Source organism: Dama dama, chromosome 5, assembly GCF_033118175.1.
Source record: "Dama dama isolate Ldn47 chromosome 5, ASM3311817v1, whole genome shotgun sequence".
NCBI lineage: Eukaryota > Metazoa > Chordata > Mammalia > Artiodactyla > Cervidae > Dama > Dama dama.
The window spans coordinates 21,276,625-21,300,192 of NC_083685.1; the positions used below are offsets into that span (position 1 = coordinate 21,276,625).

At 57.6% G+C, this 23,568-nt stretch overlaps 2 protein-coding genes across 23 annotated transcripts in view; one reads left to right on the forward strand and one right to left on the reverse strand.

The window, feature by feature from the left end:
* Positions 1–510: 510 nt before the first annotated feature.
* On the forward strand, positions 511–15,352 carry RFLNA (refilin A). Its single transcript, XM_061140860.1, has 3 exons — positions 511–717; positions 11,959–12,068; positions 13,820–15,352. The coding sequence occupies exons 1-3, from the start codon at positions 511–513 to the stop codon at positions 14,151–14,153; spliced, it is 651 nt and encodes a 216-aa protein (XP_060996843.1). The 3' UTR covers positions 14,154–15,352.
* Positions 15,353–21,179: 5,827 nt separating this feature from the next.
* NCOR2 (nuclear receptor corepressor 2) overlaps positions 21,180–23,568 on the reverse strand; it is a 233,181-nt gene continuing 230,792 nt past the window's right edge. For all 22 annotated transcript variants that reach the window (XM_061142080.1, XM_061142085.1, XM_061142082.1 and 19 more), the window contains 2 exons: positions 22,937–23,116; positions 21,180–22,364 (listed from right to left, as the gene is read on the reverse strand). In XM_061142080.1, coding sequence (XP_060998063.1) covers positions 22,183–22,364; positions 22,937–23,116 — 362 coding nt within the window. In that variant the 3' untranslated portion in view covers positions 21,180–22,182. The remainder of the gene's footprint in view (positions 22,365–22,936; positions 23,117–23,568) is intronic.

Genomic DNA, 23,568 nt, shown 5'->3' on the forward strand with positions numbered 1-23,568 from the left:
CGGGGCGGTTGCCCACCGCGGAGGAGGCCGGGGGCGGGGTGGGCCGGGAGGAGGAGAGAGGAGGGAGGAGGAGGCGCCTAGAAAAGGAGGCGCGGCCGGGAAGGTGCAGAGAGGGCCCGGCGGCGGCGTGCGCCTCGGGCTGGGCCGGGCCGCGGGCGGTGGAGCTCAGAGACGAGGCCGGGCCCGGCGTGGCTGGAGCGCGGCCAGCAGCGGCGGGCGAGCGGCAGGCCCGGCGTGGCAGCGCGGCGCGGCGGCTGCCCCGAGCGCGCAGAGCCGGGCGCCGGATCGCAGGCCCCTCCTGGACGCGGCGCGCACGGCCCGGCCGGTCGGGGAACCCGGGGACTCGGGGAGCCCCGGGGCCTGACGCGCCACCTCTCGGCTCTGCCTGCAGGTCCCGGGCGCGCGCAGCCCTCGCCCCACCGCCGCCGCCCGCCTGCCCGCCCCGGGCCCCGGAGCGCGGTGGAGGAGCCCCCCGAGGAGCCGGGGGCCTGCGCCCCGCGCCCCCCAGACATGGTGGGCCACCTGCATCTGCAGGGCATGGAGGAGAGCCTCAAGGAGAAGAGCCGGGAGGGCGTGCTGGACAGCCCCGACTCCGGGCTACCCCCCAGCCCCAGCCCCAGCCCGCCCTTCTACTCGTTGGCGCCTGGCATCCTCGACGCCCGCGCTGGGGGCGCCGGCGCCTCCTCCGAGGCCCCCGGACCCGGCGAGGCCAGAGCGGTAAGCACGCACCTTCGGGCAGAAAGTGGGGCAGTGCCCGCCCCCTCACCCCCCAAGGAGACGGGGTACTTCAGGAGCCGGGCCTGGATCCCTCCCGGCATCCCCCCAGCCAAGAAGGTGTCTCAAGAGACAGCCATGCTCCCCAGGTGGGGATCGGAGCGCCTCGGTGGGGGTGGGCCAGCCTGGTCCCTGCAGACCTCTCCCTGGCTGCCGGCCTCGTTAAGGAGTCTTACTATCAGCAGTAAAAGAACCGGGGGTGAGGACCGTCTGAAATACTTAGAGGCTGGCTTCCCAGAGGTGAGCTGGAGCCCCAGGCCCCAGCAGTGGACCCAGGTTCCCTGTTTACTGCTCCCCTTGGGCTGCCAACGTGAAAGCCTTTTTTTTAACCAAACCCAGACAGGAACCCTTCCTCCTCGGGATTTTGAGGGATGTTGACGTGGAGTTGAGGCGGTGCCTGGGGAAGGCTGGAACCCCAGGTCTGGAGACGCAAGAGTTTTACCCCTTGCCAGAGGCTCTGGGACCTTCAGGTGGACTGCGGGGGTCTCCCCGCTTGGTGGCTGGGCTGAGACTGGGTTCCCCCCACCCCACCCCTTCCGCGGCAGGCGGGAGCCAAGCGGGCGGGATTGGGCGCCTTCTGCTTTGAGGAAGGACAGACAGATCCGGGGGCCGCTCACAGCCCCAGTGGCATCTCCCCGCTCTCGCAGTTCTCTGCATGCTTTAGCGGGTGTACCAGCACTGCTGCAGCCTGGCACCACTTTCCTGGGGCCCCCGGCCCTCAGGGGTCCCTGACAAGGCAGTAAATGCATCCCGCTCGTTGGAAAATCTCCCCAGAACCGAAAGGAATGGTTATCCCACCTCCCGCCCACAGACAGGAATGTCACTGTTGTCTCCCTTGCTCTTTGCTCCGGTGCGTCCCAACCTTGAGAGGGCATGGGAATCTCTGGGAGATTTAAAAAAAAAAAAAAAAAAATCCCATACCCACCTCGTACTTCCAGACATTCTCATTTGATTTATTAGAGGCTGCGAGCTGGACATCAGGATTTTTAAAACATCCCCAGGTAATCCTAGTGCAGCAAAGTTTGGGAAACACTTGTCTTAGACCAAAATCATGTGTTGAATTTGAACTTTGGTCTCTCTTTGTGTGTGAGGGGGCGGGAGAGGCATTCCGGACTTCCAGGGATCGATAGGTGTGACCCCGGCTGTTGGCAGTGAAACTGATCCTGTTGTCCAAACGTGCCAACTTTCCTGCACGAGTGTCTCAGACTTGGCACGGTTGAATGGGGGTTATTTGGGCTGCTCGCGTTATGACTCAGTTCCTCTGGTGTCCTACACAATGGGGCCTGGAGGATAGGGCAGAGAAGCAGGCTTCCCCTTTACTCTTTGGGTCACCCAGAATTTGCTTTATAGAAGGTTTTCTGGATGCTTTTCCTGCCAGCCAGGGGCAGCCACAGGAACAGCACTCCTGGCTTACTTGTCTTGGCTGTCCTGGTTGATTTTATTTTTCCCTCTCCTTGCTAACTAGATGCCAGGTATGGAACTGAGCTGTGTCTCTAATCTTTTTAATTTGGCTTGAGGGCAAGACTTAGGGCTTTGTCTACACAGGTAATGACATCTGCATTTAGACAGCCTTCCCAGGTGCTAAGAACTGTCCTAAAGCTCTTTACTTCTGCCAACTTATTTCATCTTCTTATCCCTATGAAGTATGTAGGTGCTCTTGTTAGATCCATTTTCCAGAGGGGGAGACTGAGGCTCAGAGAGGTTAGTGACTTTGCTGGATTAGAACCCAGGGAATTGGGCTCCAGAGTCTCTACCCTTAAACCTTGCATTATCCTATTTTTCATTGTGTGGCTAATTAACTATCTGTGTGGGTTTTAAAATTTTATTAAAAAAATTTTTTTAAACATACTTTATTTTTTGGTTTAATATATTTTTTTATTTTTAAATTTTTTATTGGAGTATAGTTGATTGGGGGCTTCCCAGGTGGCGCCAGTGGTAAAGAACCCACCTGCCAATACAGGAGACATAAGAGATGTGGGTTTGATCCCTGGGTCGGGAAGATCCCTTGGAGGCGGAAATGGCAACCTGCTCCAGTATTCTTGCCTGGAGAATCCCACAGACAGAGGAGCCTGGTGGGCTACAGTCCATAGGGTCACAAAGAGTCAGACACGACTGAAGTGACTTAGCATACACACACACACACACACACACACACACACACACACACTGAGAATGCTTCCTAGGAGCAGATGTAGGCAAAAATACCAGCTGCCAATCTTGCACAAAAGGACAGAAAGCTCTCCTGTGTTTTGGAGCTGATGGTTTCAAATGCCCAGGAAGATGCTGGCTGCACGCAGGGCCGGGTTTGCTTTGGCACCCCTTGTGGGCCTGGGGTTCAGCCTGGGGTAGACACCTCTGTTCTGACACCCTGTTCCCGGCACTGCCTTCCCGGTCAACATTGGAACCACACGCCCCAGCGGGTGGAGAGGGGTGGGGTGAGCTGCAGTTCTGTCCCCACCCCCAGGTCACTGAGGTCCTCACAGGCTTGTCACCGTATTTATTATGCTGGACGTGCATGTTAAATTTGCTCACCCTCTACAAAGAGGTCCCCTCTCCCCCTACTTTTTTGTGAATAAGTTAAACTTACCTTCTGGACAGTACTGCATGGATGTAGGGTAACTGGCTGGCTGCAACATTGCCCCCCAAGACCTAAAAGGCACTGGGGACCAGGCTGGGTGTGAGTGAATCCCTGACCACCAGCCCCCATCTTGACCATAGGTTTTTTCTTTTTTCTTGCCCACTCTTTGGAGCAAAGATGGTAATGCTCCTAGTAATTCCCAAGCCAAAGGAAGATCTGGGAATCATCCCACCAATACTTACTGAGCACCTACTGTATGTCATGCAGTTTTGGGGCTCGTGGGTGACACAGTGGTGAACATGATGTCAAAGGTGGTCCCTGCCCCCATAGAACTGGCATTCAAGTGGGAGAGACAGTCACCAACTTAAATACGTGATATAACGCTAGACAGATTGTTAAGTGCCCTTAAAACAGAGATGGGTGCGAGTGGACAGGGTGGTCAGGGAAGTGACAGTTAATGGAAACCAGAAAAAATGAAAGAGTGGCCCTCCCAGTCATAGGCCTGAAACGAGTGTCAGTCCAAGGGAATGGCCAGTGCAAAGGCCCTGAGGCAGGAGCAAGCTGGCATGGTTGAGTTGCCTCAGTGAGGCCGGCCAGGGCCAACACAGGGACTTGTAGACCCAGCTGAGACCAGAAAGTAAAATTCCATTTGGTCTTTTAAAAATGGACTTGTGACTGGTTTTTTTGTTTTTTTTTTTTTCATTTTTTGAGAGCCTCATGAGTTCCCAGATTCCCCCAAATTTAGAAACCCAAATCAGAGGCTTGACTGAGAGGGACCCGTGTGGAACAGACTCTATGGAGGGTGGAGGGAGGTCTTATCTCCATGTGGTAGGGCCCTGCTTGCCTGCAGGACACCGGGACAGCCAAGGCTGCCTGCCGGGTCAGCCAGGCTCTGCCTGTCAGCTGCATTCATCCTTCAAATATTTAAGCCAGGCTGGGTGAGGGATACAGCCAGGAACAGGACAGAAGCCGTCTGTACCACCTTCAGGCTCCCAGGCCCTGGACCGCTAACTCTTGTGTACTTCCTCCCCCTGCTCCCTGTCCTGCCTGGAGGAGCTGGGGGACTTCGGGGACATCGTGGGGAGAGGCTTATGTTGCTAGGAGGGCTGAGTGAGTGTGTGTGGCAGACACCCACCCCTCCAAGTTAACCTGGGCAGTTCGGGCAACTAGCCCTTCCCCTCTTTACCACCCTTAGGGAGAATGCAAATGGCATTGGGATCTCAAGTCATGATCTCTGGGTGCCCACTGGAGGGGACAACCACCATGGGGTGGGGGAGATGAGAGATTACCCACCTGTGGCAGATGAAGGGCTCACCCCCCTGTGACCAGAGGTGGCGGGCTGAGCCGTTACCCCTCAGGTACGGATGTGGATTCCCCAGCGGCCAGTGTTCTGGGCCCTGTCACCCCCATCTCATCTCCTGGGGTCTGTTTATACATCGAATGTATACCTGAGTGGCCCACTGGAGAATTTCCCAAAGGACGAGGTGCTGGTTCCCTGGACTTGGATTCTGAGGGCAGCCCTTGGGGCCAGATCCAGGTAGAATTGGTGATGGGGAGTGGGCTGTCTTTGCCCCATCCTTGAAAATTTCCTGAGGCTGCCGCCCAGCTCTTGGAAATCTTGGTCACAGCCACCTCTTAGGATCTTGGCTGTGTCCCCCAGAGCCCTCCATCTCAGGACACTTGGATTTTCTCATTTCTCTTTTTCTGGTCTGTGATGATGAAACCAAGGATGAGGGCAGAGGGGGAAGGGAGTTAGGAATTTAGGCAGTTAGGGCCCAGGATTGGGAAGGATGTATGGACAAATGAATGGATGGATGGATAGATGGGAGGATGGGCAGATGAATGCATACGTGGACAGAAGGATGGATGGACAAATGGACAGATGGGTGGATAAATGGACAATGGATGGACACACAGATGGATGGACGCATAGACAGAAGGGTGGATGGGTGGATGGATGGATGGATGAATGGGATGGACAGACGAGTGGATGGACAAATGAAGAGAAAAATGGAAGGTTAGGTGTATGGACAGGCGGACTGTGAAGACAAGGTGAGCCTCCTGGCCCCCTAGTAGGCCCACAGGTGTGTCCCTGACCAGCACAGTTGCCTGAGCAGGGTCAGGGGAAGAGAACCAGGTGTGTCACGCCACGGAGGGAGGAGCCTGTGTGAAGGAAGAAAGGCTGTGAGGAGCCAGAAACCCTGGCGCCTCCTTTCAGCCCCCGTCTGCTTAATCCTGGACAAAGCGGCCTCCAGCGGAAACCCCGCGACCTCTCTGACAGCCCCGCTTCTCTGTGAAAGGCTCACCTGTCTGAGAAGCTACACCTGGAGCTTTAGTGTGAAGAGAAGACAAACAGGCCCTCGTCCTGCCAGCTGCTCTGGGGGTGAGGGGGCAATCAGGAGCCAGCATCCTGGGAAAGTGGCACCCGGCGGAGGGCCGCCCGGAGATGGGTCTGTCCTTCTCGCCCTTGGGACTCGGGCCTCCCTTTCAGGGGAGGGATATGGTACAAAGGGGCCCCAAGTCTGAGACCCAGGTGTCAGCAGGCCCACCGTCCCTCCAGAGGTTCTAGGGGAGAATCCATCCATGCGCCTGTCCCAGCTTCTGGTGGTGGCTGCCAGCCTTGGTGTGCCTCGGCTTGTTGACACACGCCCCCGTCCCCATGTGACCTTCTTCCCTCTGTATATCCCGTGTCGAAAGCTTCCTCTTTTTATAAGGACACCAGCCGTACTGAATCAGGCCCCACCCCCACCCAGTGGGACCTCATCTTAAATTGCTCTTCCTTACTTAAAAACCCTATTTCCAAAGAGGGTCATACCCCAGGTCCCAGCAGTTAAGATGTGAACATACTTTTGCAGGGGCTTCCCTGGTGGCTCAGACGGTAAAGAATCTGCCTGCAATGCAGGAGACCCGGGTTCAACCCCTGGGTTGGGAAGATCTTCTTGAGAAGGGAATGGCAACCCACTCCAATATTCTTGCCTGGAGAATCCCATGGACAGAGGAGCCTGGTGGACTACATACAGTCCATGGGGTCACTGAGAGTCGGACAGAACTGAGTGACTCACATGCACACATATACTTTTGTGGGGGTCACAAGCCAACCCAGCACCCACCTGTCGCTTGGGCCCCTCTGGTCACTTGTCTTGGGGAGCAGGCCCGTCCTTCAGCCCTGCCTCCGACCTGTGATCTACAGCTTTGCTCAGGTTCCCTGTCTGAGTGTCAGCCCCTGGACCATTTGGGGTGTCCTTGGCTCCCCCAGCCTGGCCCCGCTCACCTCCTCTGTTGTGCCATGTTGAGCAAGTAGCCTTTGGGAGCCGCGTGCCCCCGCTGCTGCCCCGTCCCACACCAACCCAGAACTGACCATCAATCCCCAAGGCCTTTCGTAAAAGGGATGAGGATTCTTGGGGCATAAATAACCCCTTCTTGAATCGCTTTCCTCATGAGTGAAGGCTAACGTCCACTTAGCCCACCATGGGAGCTTTTGGTCTCAACTTTTGGTCTCAATCAATTTAATTCTGATTGCAGTAGAAGCCATGGCCCCCAGCGAGGTCAGCGGCCTTGAGAAGGGCCATTTCAGCCTTCACAAAGGTTCCCCATGGCTTTGATGAGGGTGCCCTGCCCACATGCCAGTATGGGATCTCCCTGGATCCTTCCTCCTGCCACTCACTCTCCACTGATGGAGGCTTGATACTCCCTGACTGAGCAGAAAGTTTCGTGGGGCACACGTGGTTCTAGCCACATTCCATGCAGTGGGCAGGTGGGGGACCGCCGTGGGTCACCCGGCTGGGGACAAACGCCCCTGTGCTGTCCCTAGCTGTCCCTGCCAGCCAGGCTGGGACCCCCGGTCGGGCTGGGCTGTCAGCACGTGGCACAGAGCTCTCACAGCCCAGCAGCGCTTATCTTTCGTTGGCGTCTTGTGGGCCGCGCTGTGTACAGCAGCCAGAGACGCGGAGTGCTCCAGACGCCCATGTGTATTTTTACTCCCAGTATTTATCCTCGCACATGAATCACTGGGCGAGGTGGGTGGGGCCTGGCGGGCAGAGGGCAGCCGCGGCCCACTGCTCTCTGGGTCTTGCTTTCTCTGAAGTCCTCCCTGGTCCCCACACAGACGCCCGGCCTGCCCAGGAGACCAGGGAGCCAGGCCAGCCCCCTCCCCAGGCTAGAACGGGGCTCTTCTGGTTCCCAGAAGGAGTTGGGGGCTGGTCCAACTGTGTTACCATCCTAGGGTGGAGGGCGTGGTGTTTGGGAGATAGGGATCCAGCCTTCAGCCTTTCCGCTCCTCTGCCCTGGAGGCTCAGCTGCTTTTCCTCTGGCCCTGCCCCCCAGGGCTTCAAGGGGCCCCAAGGAAACTAGCCAGCCTGTACCTGGGCACCCCGGACTGTGGGCCTCACAAATGGCACAATCCCATTGTACAGATGGGCAAACTAAGGCACAGTGAGCAGGTTCCCTGGGCACAGGAGTCTCTTGGTGGGTCCTCTTCAGAGTGGAGCAAGCACCTGGGCCTTTGGGGGAACAAGCTGGCCTGTGGCTGCCCCCGGGGTTGGGGAGTGGTGAGGGGAGCAGGGTGCCTAGGAGTGTTCGCTCCACGTGGCCTGGGCCAGGCGAGCAGGTGCAGCAGCAGAAGGGGTCCTGTGGGCCCATGAGCCGCAGCCCCCCTGCAGCCCACCCTCACCCTGGTGGCTCCCATGGGAGTGGCTGGGGGATGGGGGGGTGGTGAGCTGCTTTTGCAGGGTCGGCGGCTTGCCTTCCTGGCCCGCCATCATAGCTGTAAGACTGAGCCCTGAGCTTCTGGGGCCAGGCGGGCAGCTGTGGGGCATCTAGGAGCTTCGAGGAGCCCAGTGAGGATGGCCTTCAGCTGTCCTGTGGCCCAGGTCCCTGGATGCCAGCCTCCGTCTGGGTTTTCAGTGGCTTCCCCCAGCTCTTGTATGGGGTGGGACGGATTTTAGCTGTTTTTCACCGGGGCCCTTGGGACATGATGCCCAGAGCGCCAGCTTCCTGGCCCAGCCTGTGAAGTCAGCCTAGTCCCTTCTGCTGGCAGCCAGTCAGGGAGTGAAATCTGGCCAGAATAGGGCCCCAAACATGTATTCAGCTCTCATCAGGAGGCTTGAGTGAACCTGAGAGGGATGGTGGTACCCGGTTCTTCATTACCTCCCAAAGAAGGCCTCCCTGCTTCTGAGCTTGGGAACTGTTCTTTTCATAGGGGTGGGGGTGTGGTGGGGGTGGGGTGGGTGATGAAAACCAGTGGCAGGCTACCCCTTCCTTCCTCTACCCTTCCACCTAGAGACGCCACCGAAAACCTTAGCACCCACACCCGCAGCCCCTTGCATGCCTGCATCATCCTCTCTCCTCTTCTGTGTCCACAAGACGAATCCTGGGAGGCACTGTGACTCATCCAACCCACACAGGATCTGGCACACAGTAGGTGTTCAGCACACGGTAGGTGTTCAGCACACAGTAGGTGCTCAGCAAACCACTGCACACACTTGGGGGAGTGCCATACTTCAGATAGGGAATGGCTCACCACTCCAGGATTCTTGCCTGGAGAATCCCATGCACAGAGGAGCCTGGCAGGCTACAGTCCATAGGGTCGCAAAGAGTTAGAAACGACTGAGTGACTAACATGTTCACTTTCATACTTCAGAGAGTCTTGCAGGGAAAGAGCATGGTCATGGAGTTTTATAGCTGAGGACATCAAGTCATGGAGTTTTATAGCTGAGGTCAGTGTTGAGTTCACAGAGCCATGGAGAACACCAGAAGTTCCAAAATCTTGTCACTTCTAAGAATTACTTTCTTTCTTTAAAATTTTGACTGTGCTGCACAGCTTGTGGGATCTTCCCCGACCAGGGATTGAACCGGGGCCCTCAGCAGTGAGTGTGGAATCTTAACCATTGGACCACCTGGGAATTCCCATCACTATTTTATTTTTAAACTTAAATCTCCTGAATGATGCATGCTTGCTTCTGGCAGGTCAGAGCAGGGTTGTCCCAAGCTTAAAAAGGGGGTGTGGATTGTACCTCTCTCTGGAGAGGAACCCCCACCCCTGCCTCTTGACCCTTTATGAAAAGCATTCAGAATACAAGCCCACTCTTACACAGAGCTTCCTCAGTAGACACAGTCCCACTCATTTACACACTTTGAATCCTTCAGTCCTCACTACGGCCTGTGAGGCAGGTGCTTCTGTCACCCCACTTCAGGGACTAGGAAGCTGCAACCCCGAATGGGGAGTTGCTTGCCAGGTCACATGATGTATTAGCCCCTATCGCTGCTCTAACAAATGGCCATACACGTAGTGGCTTAAAACAACTCACACCCAATACCTTACAGTTCCAGGGACTTCCCTGGTGGTCTAGTGGTTAAGAATCCGCCTACCAATGCAGGGGACGTGGATTCTATCCTTGTTCAGGGAACTGAGATCCCACATGCCGTCAGGCAACCAAGCCCAAGCGCCATAGCTAGAGAAGGCTGAGCGCCGCAACGAAGAGCACGTGTGCTGTGAGAAAGACCCAGCACGGCCAAAAATAAATAAGTAAAATAAAAATAAAGGTAAAGAATACCTTACAGTTCCAAAGGTCAGCCATCTAAAATGGGTCTCACAGGCTATTAATAAAAGCAAGGATTTGGGCAAGGCATCCTTTCTGGGGCCTTCCCAGCTGGCTCTAGTGGTAAAGAACCCGCTTGCCAAAGCAGGAGACATAAGAGATGCAGATTCGATCCCTGGGTTGGGAAGATCTCCTGGAGGAGGGCATGGCAACCCACTCTAGTATCCTTGCTTGGAGAATCCCCATGGACAGAGGAGTCTGGCAGGCTACAGTCTATAGGGTCGCACAGAGTCGGACACAACTAAAGCGCCTGAGCACACACCCATGCATCCTTTCCAAATGCTCTAGGGGAAAATCCTTGCCTTTCCCACCTTATAGGGGCTGCCCACATTCCTTGGCTGGTGGTCCCATCCTCCATCCTTAAGACAGCAGGGTAATGTCTTCAGTCTTTCTGACTCTGACCCGCTCCCTCCCTCTTTCCCTTATAAGGACCACTGTGATGATGGGGGGGTCGGGTGGGCACTGGATACTCCATGACAGTCTTCCCATCTCAAGATCCTTAATCACACCTACAAAGTCCCTTTTTCCCTGTAAGGTTGCACATTCCTGGGAACTGGGCATTAGAACCTCACATTTTGGGAGACGTTATTCTACCTGCCACACCCAGCAAAGGAGAGATGGGGCTACCCTAAAGACAGCTGCTGGGGGCTTGTGGGGAACCCCTTGTTTGTCCAGGTCTTGGGTATTTTCTTCCTGTGGTTCTTCATTGGCCTGTGTTCTGGGGACACTGTGATCAGCTGAGGAGGCGACTTCGGCATTCATAGGCAGAAAGATGGGCATGGGGCTGGCTCAGGGGCTCACAAGTGTGTGTGGGAGCAGTGTGCTGCTTTGCTCATGTGAGGTCCTGCCTTTGGACAGCACGGGGTCTGAAAGGTGCCAGGCACTGGGGATAGAGTGGTCCTCTGGTCCTGAATCTTAAGGAGCTCATGGTCTGGGGGTGACAGACACACAAAGGGGCCGCAGCAATGGAGACCAGCAGATGGGAGCTCCAGGGACCCCACAGAGGATGGTTGGGAAGACAGGAAGCTGGTTTCTGAGTTGCCGCCTTAAACCAAGTGAGAGAGAAAGAAAAGGACATTCCTAGTACCGAGAACAGCATAAACCAAGGCGCAGAGGCAGCCTGGGGCGTGGCCAAGACTAGCGGAATGTGGGCCTGGATGGGAGGCTCTGTGATCCTGTGCATGAGAGCAAGCTTGCTCTGAGCACGGGGTGACAGGTCAGGTCTTGGGGCTACAGCGCCAGTCTTGTGGGTGTGAGAGGCAGTGGGGGACACGGGCGAGGGCACAGGCTTTGCAGCTAGACCACCAGCTCTGCCCCTTCCTAGCTGTGTGGCCTCAGGCAAGTTACCTGTCCACTCTGGGCTTCAGTTTTAGCATCTATATAACAGGGGTGCTAGTAACAGCTCCGTCCCATGAGTGAATGAATGGATATGTGGGGGTTCTCAGAGCAGTGCCTGGTGCAGTTCGCACTCGAAGAGTGTCCACTACTGTGATTCCTCATCCAGGTGAGGTCAAAGAGGACCTTGTGAAGGATTTGAATGAGGGACCCACAGCCATGCACCAAGAAGGGCTGGGAACTCTTGCCTTGATGAGTGCGGTTTTCAGCCCATCGCAGAGCTCCGTCCTGCCATGTCACCCCGGGGGGCAGCTCGCGAAGCTTGGGCTCAGGGGCTCCTTCAGAGGGTTCTCAGTTCTACAGGGCCCTGAGCCTGGCTCTTGGGGCTCAGGTGGGCTGGGTGCTGTAGAAAGAGACCATGACCACGTCCCCTTATAGTGACGCCTGAGAACTGGGTGGTTAGGGGGGCAGGCCGGTGGGTGAGTAGGCATCAGGGTGCTTAGATTCCACAGAGGGACGCTAGGGTGGGCTTCCTGATGGACCCCGCAGAAGCAGGCTTCCAGAAAAGCCAGGACTGGAAGGGTGTGGGGAGCTCCTCTTGTGTCCAGTGGGGAGCTGAGGCTGTAGTGCCGAAGGGCTGCTCACGTGACGCTGTGTCCCTGGCTATCCCCACAGCCCCCCGCCCACCCCCCGAGCACCCCAGCGCGAGAGATGAGGCCCCGGATGCTGCCTGTGTTCTTTGGGGAGAGCATTGAGGTGAACCCGGAACCCACACCGGAGATCCGGTGAGTGGGGCTGCTGGGCTGGGTAGGGGTGGGGTAGGCGTGGGGTGGGATGGGTAGGGGGCCAGGCTGGGGGTCTCGGCAGGGTCCCCTCACTCCAGGCAGCCCTTCTGGGTGATGCTCCCTGAGGAGGCATGGCTGTGATTTGGAGAGACTCTGTGGCCTTTGCTGTCCACACCCTCCATCTCCCCGTCCCAGGCCCCCATTTGGCCGTTTCCACACTAACTTCACCCCCAACCTGGCTGATTGTTATTTTAAATTTGCCCCTTTATCCCCCAAGGAGCCGTTGCCCTGAAGTGTGTTAGGTGCCCTCCCATGCACAGGGTGTCTCAAGTGGCACCTGAAGCGCTTCTGAGTTAAGGTGCCCAAAGGCCTTGATGCTGGGAAAGACTGAGAGCAGGAGAAGGGGGCAACAGAGGATGAGATGGTTGGATGGCATCACCGACTCAATGGACATGAGTTCGAGCAAAATCTGGGAGATAGTGAAGGACAGGGAAGCCTGGCGTGCTGCAGTCCATAGGGTCACAAAGAGTCAGACACAACTGAACAACAACCTCGCCCCCTCTGGTGCTTTTCTCCAGCCATCTGCCCTCCTGAGAGGGCTTCTGGGGCTCAGGCTTCCAGAAGGTGGAGTCTAGGGTCCGTGGGTCTGGCCCCCGTATCCTTGGGATGCTCAGATGGATTTGTTCACATCACTCTAGCCTGGCCATGGGTGTGGGACCCACTGCCTCCTGTTCCTCCAGCTCTGGATATGATCGCAGGAGACAAACGGGTCCACTTTAAAGAATTTTCTGCCCGAAAAGTCCTCCTTTTTAGTTTTTATTATCAGAGGCCCCAGCCAGGGTGGTTGCAGGCTGCCTGGGCTCTTGTGAGTCTGCTTCCCTCCCCTCATGTATAACCTGTGGGATCCAGTGGGGAAGGAGACAGGTGAAGCCCCCACTTCCCACAACTTTACCTTCCAGTGTGATGATCTGGGAGCAGAGCTGGGGGATGCTAAGCAGTTGGCCACTCATAACGGGGTCACCCCTGGAGGAGGGCATGGCAACCCACTCCAGGTCTCTTGCCTGGAGAATCCCATGGACAGAGGACCCTGGCGGGCTACAGTCTATGGGGTCGCAAAGAGTCAGACACGACCGGGCGACTAAGCCCAGGGCAGCGCAAGGGGCTCACTCATCTAGAGGAGCCAATGCTACTCTGGGGGAACTTATTTTGATAAAATTTCAAACGTAAAGAAAGTTGCAGGAAGAGTATAGGGGACCCCAGTTGAACTGATTCCTTGCTGTTTCCATATTGCCCCGTTGGCTTGAATATCCATATGCTCTCACTCATTCTACATAAACAAAACATTTTTTCTGACCTGTTTGAGAGGAGGATGACGACATCCTGACCTCGAACCTCTAAATAACTCCAGCCGGTGTCCTTCCTGAGAACAGGGACATCCTCTCACATAATGACGGTCTGCTTGCCAAAATCGGATCAGCTAAAGCCAAAAACACGACCACTGCCTAGTCCAATTCCGCCCATTGTCCCCAAATGTCCTTTTATGGCCTATTTTTAATCCCAGTCCAGGAGGGGCACGTGTGAAATATATAGTTGTCCAGTTTCTTGAGTCTCCTCTGAGTCGGCAGTGTCCCTTCTTTGTCCTTTTGACCTTGACATTTTGCAAGAGCCCAGGCTGCTCCATGTTCACCTTGCCCTCTGATCGTGACCTGACTGCCCGGCCCTGAGCTCACCCCTGTCCTCCCCTCCACCAGCTGCAATTCTGAGGTCAAGTATGCATCGGAGAAGCACTTCCGGGACAAGGTCTTCTACGTGCCGGTGCCGACGGTCACGGCCTACAGTGAGACGATTGTGGCCACGCCCAACTGCACTTGGCGTAACTACCGCAGCCAGCTGACCCTGGAGCCGCGACCCCGCGCCCTGCGCTTCCGCAGCACCACCATCATCTTCCCCAAGTGTGCCAGCAACTCCTTCCGCACCACCCTGCACCTCAGCCTGGGCCGGCCCCGCTGCTGGTTCACAGCCAGCGTGCAGCTGCAGCTGTGCCCGCGCCCCGGGCCCGGCCTCCTGGGCCCCGCGCCCCTCTGACCCGCAGCCCGGCCCCGGTGGCGGCGGCGTTGCGGCGAACCAGGGCCATCCCTGGGGCGGCCGGAGGATGGACTCTGCTATTGGGAGGGACCCTGGGGTGTGTCTTACCCCGGCCGCTGGGGCTCACCCAATAAACACATCTATTTTATCAGCACCTATGTGGGGAGGCAGCTTGGGCCTGGCTCTCGGAGGAGCAGGGGTTGGGGGCAGGTGGATAGGCGGCGATGGAGAGAAGAAGGCACGTGTCCTTGGCTGCCCCTGAGGTGGGGACACCCCGAGCATCGGCAGGATGGAGGCATCCCAGCCTTGGCCGCATGGGAGGGAAGAAGGGGGCCATTCAGACACCCAGCGGCCCTGGAGGAGGCTGTTTCCAAAACGAGCCTTTCAAATGCATGCAGTTTAACGCCCAGAGCCGTAGCCCGGCAACCTCTGGTGGATGGTGGGCCAGGAGACTGGGTGAAAGCTGGACGCCGATGCCAGGGCCAGAGTGGGCTGTGTCTGGGGAGCCGCCAGGAGGAGCCCTGCCCACACTGTCCCGGTTGCCCGTGCCCCAGGGCGGAGGATGGAGGGCCCAGCGCCGTGTCCAGAGCCTCACCCACAGGGCAGCCTGCTAACCTCTGTCCGCCGACGCCTTCAGGACCAGGACTCGGGAACATCAGAGCCCTGGAGCCAGGTGCCAAGGGGAGGCGTCTAAGCTCTTGGAAATCACCACCACCACCTGCCAGCCGTCAGCTTAAAGAGATGCTGTGGGGCCTGGCTGCCCTCGCGCAGGCCTTCCCCTCCTACTGTGATGACTCAGCAATGGCCGGTGCTGTAGGGCTCACGGCACACATGCAAGGTCAGGGAGGAAGACGTGAGACCCCCGTGCTCCCTGGGAAGAGCCAGGACATGTGGGGGCCGGGGCCACGACCTGGGGCTGCTCAGCACCAGTGACCCAAAAGCCCCCCAACGTGGCCACAGAGATGCCCTCAGATTGGACCCTTAGGTGGGGGCTACCCCGACATTCCCCTGGCTTCCCCCCTAAGATGGGGCTTTAGTTCCCTCGCTGGGGAGAAGGGCAACTTGGAGCTCACATTCAGGAGAGGCAAGGTGATTGACGTATTTTTATATAACTACACAGACTGTGCGTGGTCTCTCCACAAAGATGCTTTCTGATTAACAAAGAAATAACTTAAGAAACAACTGATTATCTTAATAAAATGTGCAAACTCAAAGAGGTTCCCTCTTCCATGCTTCCAAGACCTTTGGATGCCCCAGGAGGGGGTGGTATTCACAGGCCCATGGTCCCTCCCGGCTGCTCACAGGGGACAGGAAGACACTCGGAAGGGTCAGAGCCCTATGCTAGCACCCCCTTCCCCATAGACAGCTTCAGGGTGCACCAGCTCCACCTAGGAGCTAGGAAATTAATGCAGAGGGCCAGGCCCCACGCTGGGACTTGGTCTGGGGCTGATTCCAAAGAAAGTCCTGGCAATCTGAATATTTGATGCTCCCATGCTTTGCCAGCCTGTATGCCAGCCCTCAACACTCACAGACCCCCACAGCCCATTGTATCTCTGGACAAGGGCCCATGCTGCCTCTGCAAAGCAGGTCTTGACCATGTTACATCTTCTCCCCATCTGGCCCACATCCTTGGAGGGGCCTCTGGGACCCCAGATTGTAAACGAGGAGGTCATTCAGCAGCTTTAGGATATTGTCCTCTTTTGAGTAGCGGAGTGCTGGTGTCTTTGCAATGGGCTTCCCTAGTGGCTCAGGGGTAAAGAATTCACCTGCAATGCAGGAGACCTGGGTTCGATACCTGGGTTGGGAAGATCCCATGGAAAAGGAAATGGCAACCCACTCCAGTATTCTTGCCTGGAGAATCCCATGGACAGAGGAGCCTGGTGGGCTACAGTCCATGGGGTAGCAAAGAGTCGGACACAATGGAAGTGACTGAGCATGCACGCTTGGTGTCTTTGCAGGGGCTCCGGCCTTGATGGAGGATGGTCTCTGACAAGGAGTGGGGGCGGTGAGGCAGGAAGGCAGGGCCAAGGGGCAAGTTCATGTCACCCAGAGAAAGAACCTTGAGGCCTCGGCTGCTTGGGGAGAACAAACAGGGCGCAAACACAGCGCTGGGGCTTTGTGCGGACACGCACGCGTGCTGGGGTCGCATCACTCACACCAGGCAAATTCAACTGAGTTTACTTTCCAGTCACAACTCTCATCTCCCCACTTGGAAGGAAGAATGGGTTGGGCTTCCTGACGCGTGCAATTATGGTTCCAATGAACCTGGTGACCTTGGAGATGTCCCAGGGGTCACCATTCAAGAAACAACTTGCGGGGTGTGTAGTTAGCTGATGGCTTCCAGTCAGAGAGTGCAGGGATGGGACCCCTCCAATGGGCGTCTTGGCTCCTGGTTGACTGGTTGACCGAGGCTGGATCCCTGCCGGGTCCTGCTTCCTGCTTTTGTCTTTCACAGGTGTCACCCCTGATAGGCCTCATCCCCCCGCCCCAACCATCTCAGTACCTCCCCAAGGACCTGGGTAGCACTTGTGCTTCTGAGAATCAAGCAAGACCATCTCCTTGGACCATGCAAACAGCTTCCATGTTCCCTGATGACCTTGGAACTCCAGCCTGCTTTTCCTTGTATGGCAGGGGTTCCAAGAGGCCCACCCGGTGGGGAGGAGTAAGAGATGTGCAAGGGTTGCAGCCAGAAGACCCTCAAGCACAGCCCGATTTTCCTCTAGAGAAGCCGTGTGTCCTACCAGAACCCAGAGGACTTGGAGGCCAGCAGAAAGTGGTGCCCGTTTCATCTGGGAACTGTCCCAACCCTTGGGGTTACTACGCCCAAAATAGAGCCTGGAGGCCGGTGACCCCACTACCGAGGCTCAGGGTGCCACCTGCAGAAGGCGCTTCGGTCTTCTGTCCCCCCTCAGCGCTCCCCAGATCCAGATGCACTGGATAAGCCCTTGTGGGGTGGGCAGAGGCCACTCACTAAGCCCCCTGGGAGGGGAAGACTGACATGGGAAGGGCACGGTGGCTGGAAATGGAAAGTCTCTTGCTTTACTTCTCTGAGCATCTGCAAAATGGGCACATGATTTCACCTTTCTGGCGGTTGGGACAGTGAGAGTCCATGCTGGTAAAGCTTTGGCTGCAATTGAATCAAGCTGGGACCATCCTGGGGGCGGGTCAGGGCGTCCATCTCTCATGCAGCTGCAGGAACACTTCCCAGGTTGGAGGACCGGCTCTGGCCCCACACACCCTTCCTGATCCACTTCGCTCAGCTTCTTCTGCGGTCACCCCAGCCAGTCTCTGGGTTCATCACACTCACAGGCCTCAAATCCAACTCGGCAGCCCCTGCCCACCTACAAACAGGTGCCCTGTCGGCAGTCTCATCCCCACCCGCCCTTCGTGATGCTGCCAACAGCGGCCCTGGCAGCCGGCATGTACATGGACCACCTTCTCTGTCTGCAGACTGCCTGACCCTGCTGTCAGCACTTTTTTGCATTTAATCTTTCCAAGGAGCCTGTGAGGTAGCTGGTGAGACATTCTAATGAGGAAGTGGGACCTGGCCAAACTCCAGAGGGGTGAGATGGACAGACAGCCTGTCGTGTGACTGCCACAGCTGACCCTTCCCCGGCTTCCCAGAGAAGGCATGAAGACAGACACATCTCCTTCGACGACCCTCCTTGTCCTTCTAAGGGCTCCCTCCCACCAGCCGCCAGTGATCAAGTCAGTCCCACCCCCTCCTGGTAATATGCAAATGAGTCACTGTCCTTGGACCACCTGGAGTTTTCCCTCCCCTCTCTCTCCTTTCCTCACAAACCCATTCATGTCTTTTCTCCTGGCCTCACCCTACTGACTCCTGCTCAGATGGGTAAACTGTGTCTCTACAGAACTACACAGCCCATCTCTGAGTTACTCCTCCCAGCAACATCATTATCCCATTTTACAGATGGGGAAACCAAGGCACAGAGGGTTCAAATGGCTTGGCCAGGGTCACACAGCCATTAGGCGGCAGCTGGCCCCGCGGTCCGTCCTTACTTGCAGGCTATACCACCTCCTTTTTGCCTGCCTCATAAGTGGCCTGGCCCCTTGATGGGGGCCCTTCCTGAGGCAGTGGATCTCTGTCCTGGCCCCACACTGGTTTCCTGGCCTGTTTTCCCCTCAGCACCCAGTAGCCTCACAAGCCAATGAGCTCGTTTCAGAAAACCAGCCCATCATCTTACAGTTGCTTGCTCTGTCGCAGAAATTCCAGGGCCCCTGCACTATGTCCACCCACCCTGGCCTCCTGAATGCCCAGCAGGGTCTCACCTCCCACCCTTTGCCCACGCAGGTTCCTTCCACTCAGCATATCCCTTCCCCAAGAACCACCACCTCCTGGAAGCCACCCTGATTGCTCCAGGTCAGTTGTCACAGTTTCTGAGTCACCTGGGCCCAGGAAGGCTTGTCCTGAGCCAACCCGAGGGCCCTGGGGACCAGCCCATTCCTGCCCTCCCTGTGGACGGCAGCTCTTCAGGCCAGCAGGGGCTGTGCCTTCCTCTGAAGAGCTGTCTGTGGCCTTACTGGAGACCTCCTGGCCGTAAGGAACTGAAGGGATCAGGTTCTAGCTCCAACCTTGGGTACCACCCCCGCCATCAGGAGGGCTGCAATGCATCTGCATCAGGAATATCTGGGCTGCTGGGTGAATACAGATTCCCAGGCCCCACCGTGAACCCAGAGAATCATATATATCCACCAGGCAGGGCCCAGGAATCTGGATTCTAACCAACGCCACACGGAGACACAGGGACACTAGCCGACAACCGTCCCCCACTTTACAAACCACGTTCTCATTTCCAGCTGAATCTGATCATCAAGGGTCAGTTCAGCTCAACAGTCAGCGGGGGGCTTGGTCAACAACAGTCAGGAAGGGAAAAGCAAGAGCCTTGCTCTCCAGGGGTTCTGTCCAGTAGCTTGCGGTATGTTAGCAGAGACCCAGAGGAGAGAGAAGACGGGGAGAGCTAATGGGTTTTAGAGGAGGGAATGACCTAGCTGGGTTTTGAAGTGTGTGTAAAAGTTTTCCAGGGAAATAGGGGTCAGGGAACAGCATGAAAGTGTTAGTTGCTCAGTCGTGTCCGACTCTTTGTGACCCCATGGACTGTAGCCCGCCAGGCTCCTCCGTCCATGGGATTCTTCAGGCAATAATACTGGAGTGGGTTCCCATACCCTCCTCCAGGGGATCTTCCCAACCCAGGGATCAAACCCGGGTCTTCTGCACTGTAGGCAGACTCTACCAGGGAATTAAGGCGCACAGCATTGGTCTCCATTTTAAGATGGACCAGTAAGAAAACTGAACCAGAAGGGAGTCCGGTGAACCCTTTGGGGGCTGAGGACTGGCTGGGTGAGCCTGGAAGAGAGGGCGGACCCTCTGTCGGCACCAGGAGGACCTGAATTCTCCCTGTGCCCTGCCAATATTCCGGTGTGGGGTCTGTGTACCGGCCCTCAGAGAGGACAGAGGCGCCGAGTTGTGTCAGTTCTGAGGTCCTGGAGACAGAGGGCTGGCAGAGATGACCCTGTGGGTTGACACTTGTGTTACCATCCTCCACCCCCCACCTCTATATCACCCTGGTCTGACTACAGCTGAGGGAGGAGGCATGGGATCCTGGGTGACACCAGCATGCCTGGCTAATCCCTGGTGGCTGGTGTGGCCAGCACAACCTGACCCACCCTGGATTCCAGGTGGGGGCTGGCCTGCACCCCAGGCAGAGGGAGGCCGGCCGAGGACAAGACCCTTTGGCGGCCCAACACTGCCACCTGCCTGTCAGCACCAGTACTGCAGCCCAGGTGCCAGGCTGCGCCCTGTGGGGCTCAAGCCCTCTGCCCACTCCCTTCACGGCAAAGGTTCGCAGGGTAAACTTGGAGCGCCACAGAGGCTGGGCAGAGTCTCCTGGGAACGCAGAGCTCCTCCCCACCCCACGCCCCGGTCTACACCCTGGGGAAATGGGGGTGCTGGGTTGACCACCTGGTTAAAGGTTGGGCTGGGGATGGCAATTTCTCCCTACAGTGGCCCTGGTTCTCTCCCCCTCTGCCCCCCACGCTGAACCCCAATCCCGCATGCATGTCCGCTGCAAAGAACTTCAGCCTCTCTGAAGCGCTGGCTCCGCTCCTGAAGGAACATGGCAGGCGTGAGAGCACACAGCCCCTGAGATCCGTTTTACCAAAACCACAAGTCGCCAATTGGCAGATGTCTCAAGACTCGAGCTGGGAGGCTGTTCCCTCTTCTGCCTCATATGCAAAGCCAAGGATCTTGTCTGTTTTCTAACAAGGCATAGGTGGAATAATTTTTATTTTTTAAAGTATTTATTTATTTGGCTGTGTTGCGTCTTAGTTGGGGCACATGGGATCTTCACTGCCGCGCACAGGCATAGCTGCCCCACGGCATGTGGGATCTAAGTTCCCCGACCAGGGATTGCACCCATGCCCCCTGTGCTACAAGGCGGATTCGTAACCACTGGACCACCAGCCAAGTCCCAGAATAATAACGTTTTAAGGTATTTAACAGTTCAGAGGTGATGATGGCCACCTTGGACACTGTCAGCATGGGTGTGAATTTCCAATACCCTCCTTGTGGGTGAAAATTCAATACTCCCACCATGGGTGTGATGGTTCAATGCCCGCACATTGACATCCCTACCGTTGGTATAAATACTCACCTGCAGAGGAGCCAACTCACTGGAAAAGACCCTGATGCTGGGAAAGACTGAAGGCAGGAGGAGAAGGGGACGACAGAGGATGAGATGGTTGGATGGCATCCCTGACCCAATAGACATAAGTTTGCTCCGGGAGATAGTGAAGGACAGGGAAGCCTGGCTTGCTGCAGCCGATGGGGTTGCAAAGAGTCGGACACAACTGAGTAATTAAGCAACATTCACCTGCAGATGGGACGAGTCTGGTGAGTCCGGGGACGTGCCCTCGTCCCCCGCAGGGCTACACTCCCACCGTCCCGTTCTGTGTTGCCCACCCTCCGGGCTGCGGGTCCGAGATAGATAGAGAAGGAGCCTCTGTAACTCGAGTATAATTTGCTTTTTAATGAGAAGAACATGTGTAAATGACAGGACGCCACCGCCGTGCGCAGATGGCGGTCACAGAATACCCATCAAATTCATTCTGCCCAAGGAAGGGAGGAAGGGAGGACGCGGGGGGAGCTCGGGGGCCAGCAACCCCCACCCCCCCCCTTGGTCCTGCGGACGATGGGGTCACCGACTGTCAGCCTGCGCACGCCTCTTGAACGGTAAGCAGGGATCGAAAGCACAGCAGCAATAATACTGGGTAAGTCCTTCCTTGCTTAAAACATCTGAATTAATTCATTGAAGGTATCAAAAATATACCCTGTAAACCAATATATCATTTACACCTGCCTTTCCTTCCCGCCGCTGCGGCAATGCTGCGTGAACGAAACAGTCCAGTTCCTCGGAGCAGCCGCTCGCCCCAGGCCGCACCTGGCCCTGCCGCCCGCCCGCCTGGCCTGACTCGGTTTCCCACGGTCTCGTCGCCTGGGGCTGGGGCAGCCCCTGGGGCCCGGGGACAAGAGTGCTGGGGCCTGGACAGGGCCCGTGTCCGTCTGTCCAGAGTGCTAAGCGGGAGGGGGGTGGGGGGCGGACGGGGCTGGGGGTGCGGGGGCTGCGAGCTCAGTTTAGACTTTGGTTCCAAATGCGTTAAGGGGGGAGGCAGTGGCGTGGGAGGTGGGTGGTCGTCCTGCTTTGGGTCCCTGGCCGCCCCGGCTGTACGCGTGTGGCCGCCACACACGCCTGCCGCGCCCCCTGCCCGGCCCGGTCCCTCCCGAGCACCAGGTAAACATCCCCTGAGTAAGGTCACTGCGCGGGCCAGCCGGGGCGGGAGTCGTAGTTAAGGCTTTAGACAGGCAAGGATGCCGGCTCTGGACGGACGGACGGACGGACAGACGGGCGCACAGGCAGACTCAGGGGCTCCTTCCTCGGTCTGGGGAGTCGGCGGCCGCCCGCTCCTCGCCCCGCTGCTCCAGCTGCTTGCCGCCCCCTCCCCACTCTGACCGTCACTCGCTGTCGGACAGCGTCTCGTACTGCGAGCAGAGCAGTGGCTTGGGCTCCTCGTCCCAGGCGTGGTGGGGGCCGGCCAGGGGCCCGCTGCCCGCGGGGAGGCCGGGCGGGGGCGGGGAGGCCATGACCCCCGCCTGTAGCCGCATGATCAGGGGGTTGTAGGGGAATGGGGTGGACCCTGCCGGAGAGACCGGGAGAGACGACACGGTGAGCCAAGTGGTCCCCGCGGGCCCCACCCACCTGCCACCCTGGGGCCTTGCTTTCCTGCGTCCGCTGCCCTTCTATCTCCTGAAGGTTCTCAAACTGCCCACCCGGGCTCCTCGCCACCACTACCACCCCATCCATGCCTGGCAGTCTGTCTTCTAGCCCTGCAGGAGCCTCCTCGCTGCTCCTGCCCTTGTCCCCGGGGCCTGTTCTGCAGCCAAGGGATCTCCCGAACCTCCCCCAGGGACTTCTTGGCACTCACAGAGAAATCGGGGGTGGGGGGCTCCTTGCAACCCCCCTGCAAACCCATGGGACTGGTCCCTGCCCACGAGCCTCTCTCTCCACTTCCGGAATCCTTCATCCTCTCTAACTGCGCCCTTGCCCTCCAGCTGGGCCCTTACAGGGAGTGTCCTGACTGTGTGCGAGCTTGCGTTTAGCTGGGCAGGGCCCTGGGCGGTCTTCTCAGAACAGGCCTGACCACATGCTCGGCACACAGTAGGTGCTTGAGCAGTCGGCCTGGCCCCCTTGCCCGGCCCCGGCACCCACCTGCGGATGAGGGCCGGTCCTCCCACACGCGGTTGGTGAGTGGAGTCCGGCGGTTGCAGTCTCCCTCCGAGTGCACCGAGGAGACGGAGGGTGGCCGGTCCCCAGACGCCAGGCCCGGGGCTGGGGACTTGGCTTTTCGGCTGCTGGGTCTGCCGGAGACTTTGGCCTTTCCGCCGCCACCTGCAGGGGGACACACGGAAGGGGCCGCGTTGGACTGTGAGGACAGCTCTTGTGCTGTGGGGATTTGGGGATGGGTGAGGCCCTGACCCCCTGCTTCCTGGGCCCCCCAGGGAGGGAGAACAGCAGCTCAGGCCCCTAGGAAGCCAAAGAGGTCAACCAGATGTCCAGACCCAGCCATGCGCCTGGATGTGCAGGGGTTTCTACTAGGGCAGTGGGTAGAATTATGTGCAAAGCCTCCTCAGGCTGCCCCGAGGCCCATCTACCCACTATGGGCTAATACTCCAAGCACAAAGCCTCAGGCCTCCGGCTTGGCCCTGACCACAGCCCCAGGACTATGCTGGGGCCTGGCGGGCTGCAGGCCCTCTGCAGAGAAGCTGGGAGCCCTGAGGCCAGGCCTGGGTTAGAGTTATGTCCAGAAATTTCCTGGGGCCACAGTGTCCAGGTTAGAAAAA

Bases quoted from the DNA above. Each gene is read 5' to 3' on its own strand.
- RFLNA (XM_061140860.1), top strand. From the start codon at position 511: ATGGTGGGCCACCTGCATCTGCAGGGCATGGAGGAGAGCCTCAAGGAG. The intron at 718-11,958 runs GTAAGCACGCAC...CTATCCCCACAG, and splicing joins GACCCGGCGAGGCCAGAGCG to CCCCCCGCCCACCCCCCGAG. The intron at 12,069-13,819 runs GTGAGTGGGGCT...CCCCTCCACCAG, and splicing joins GAACCCACACCGGAGATCCG to CTGCAATTCTGAGGTCAAGT.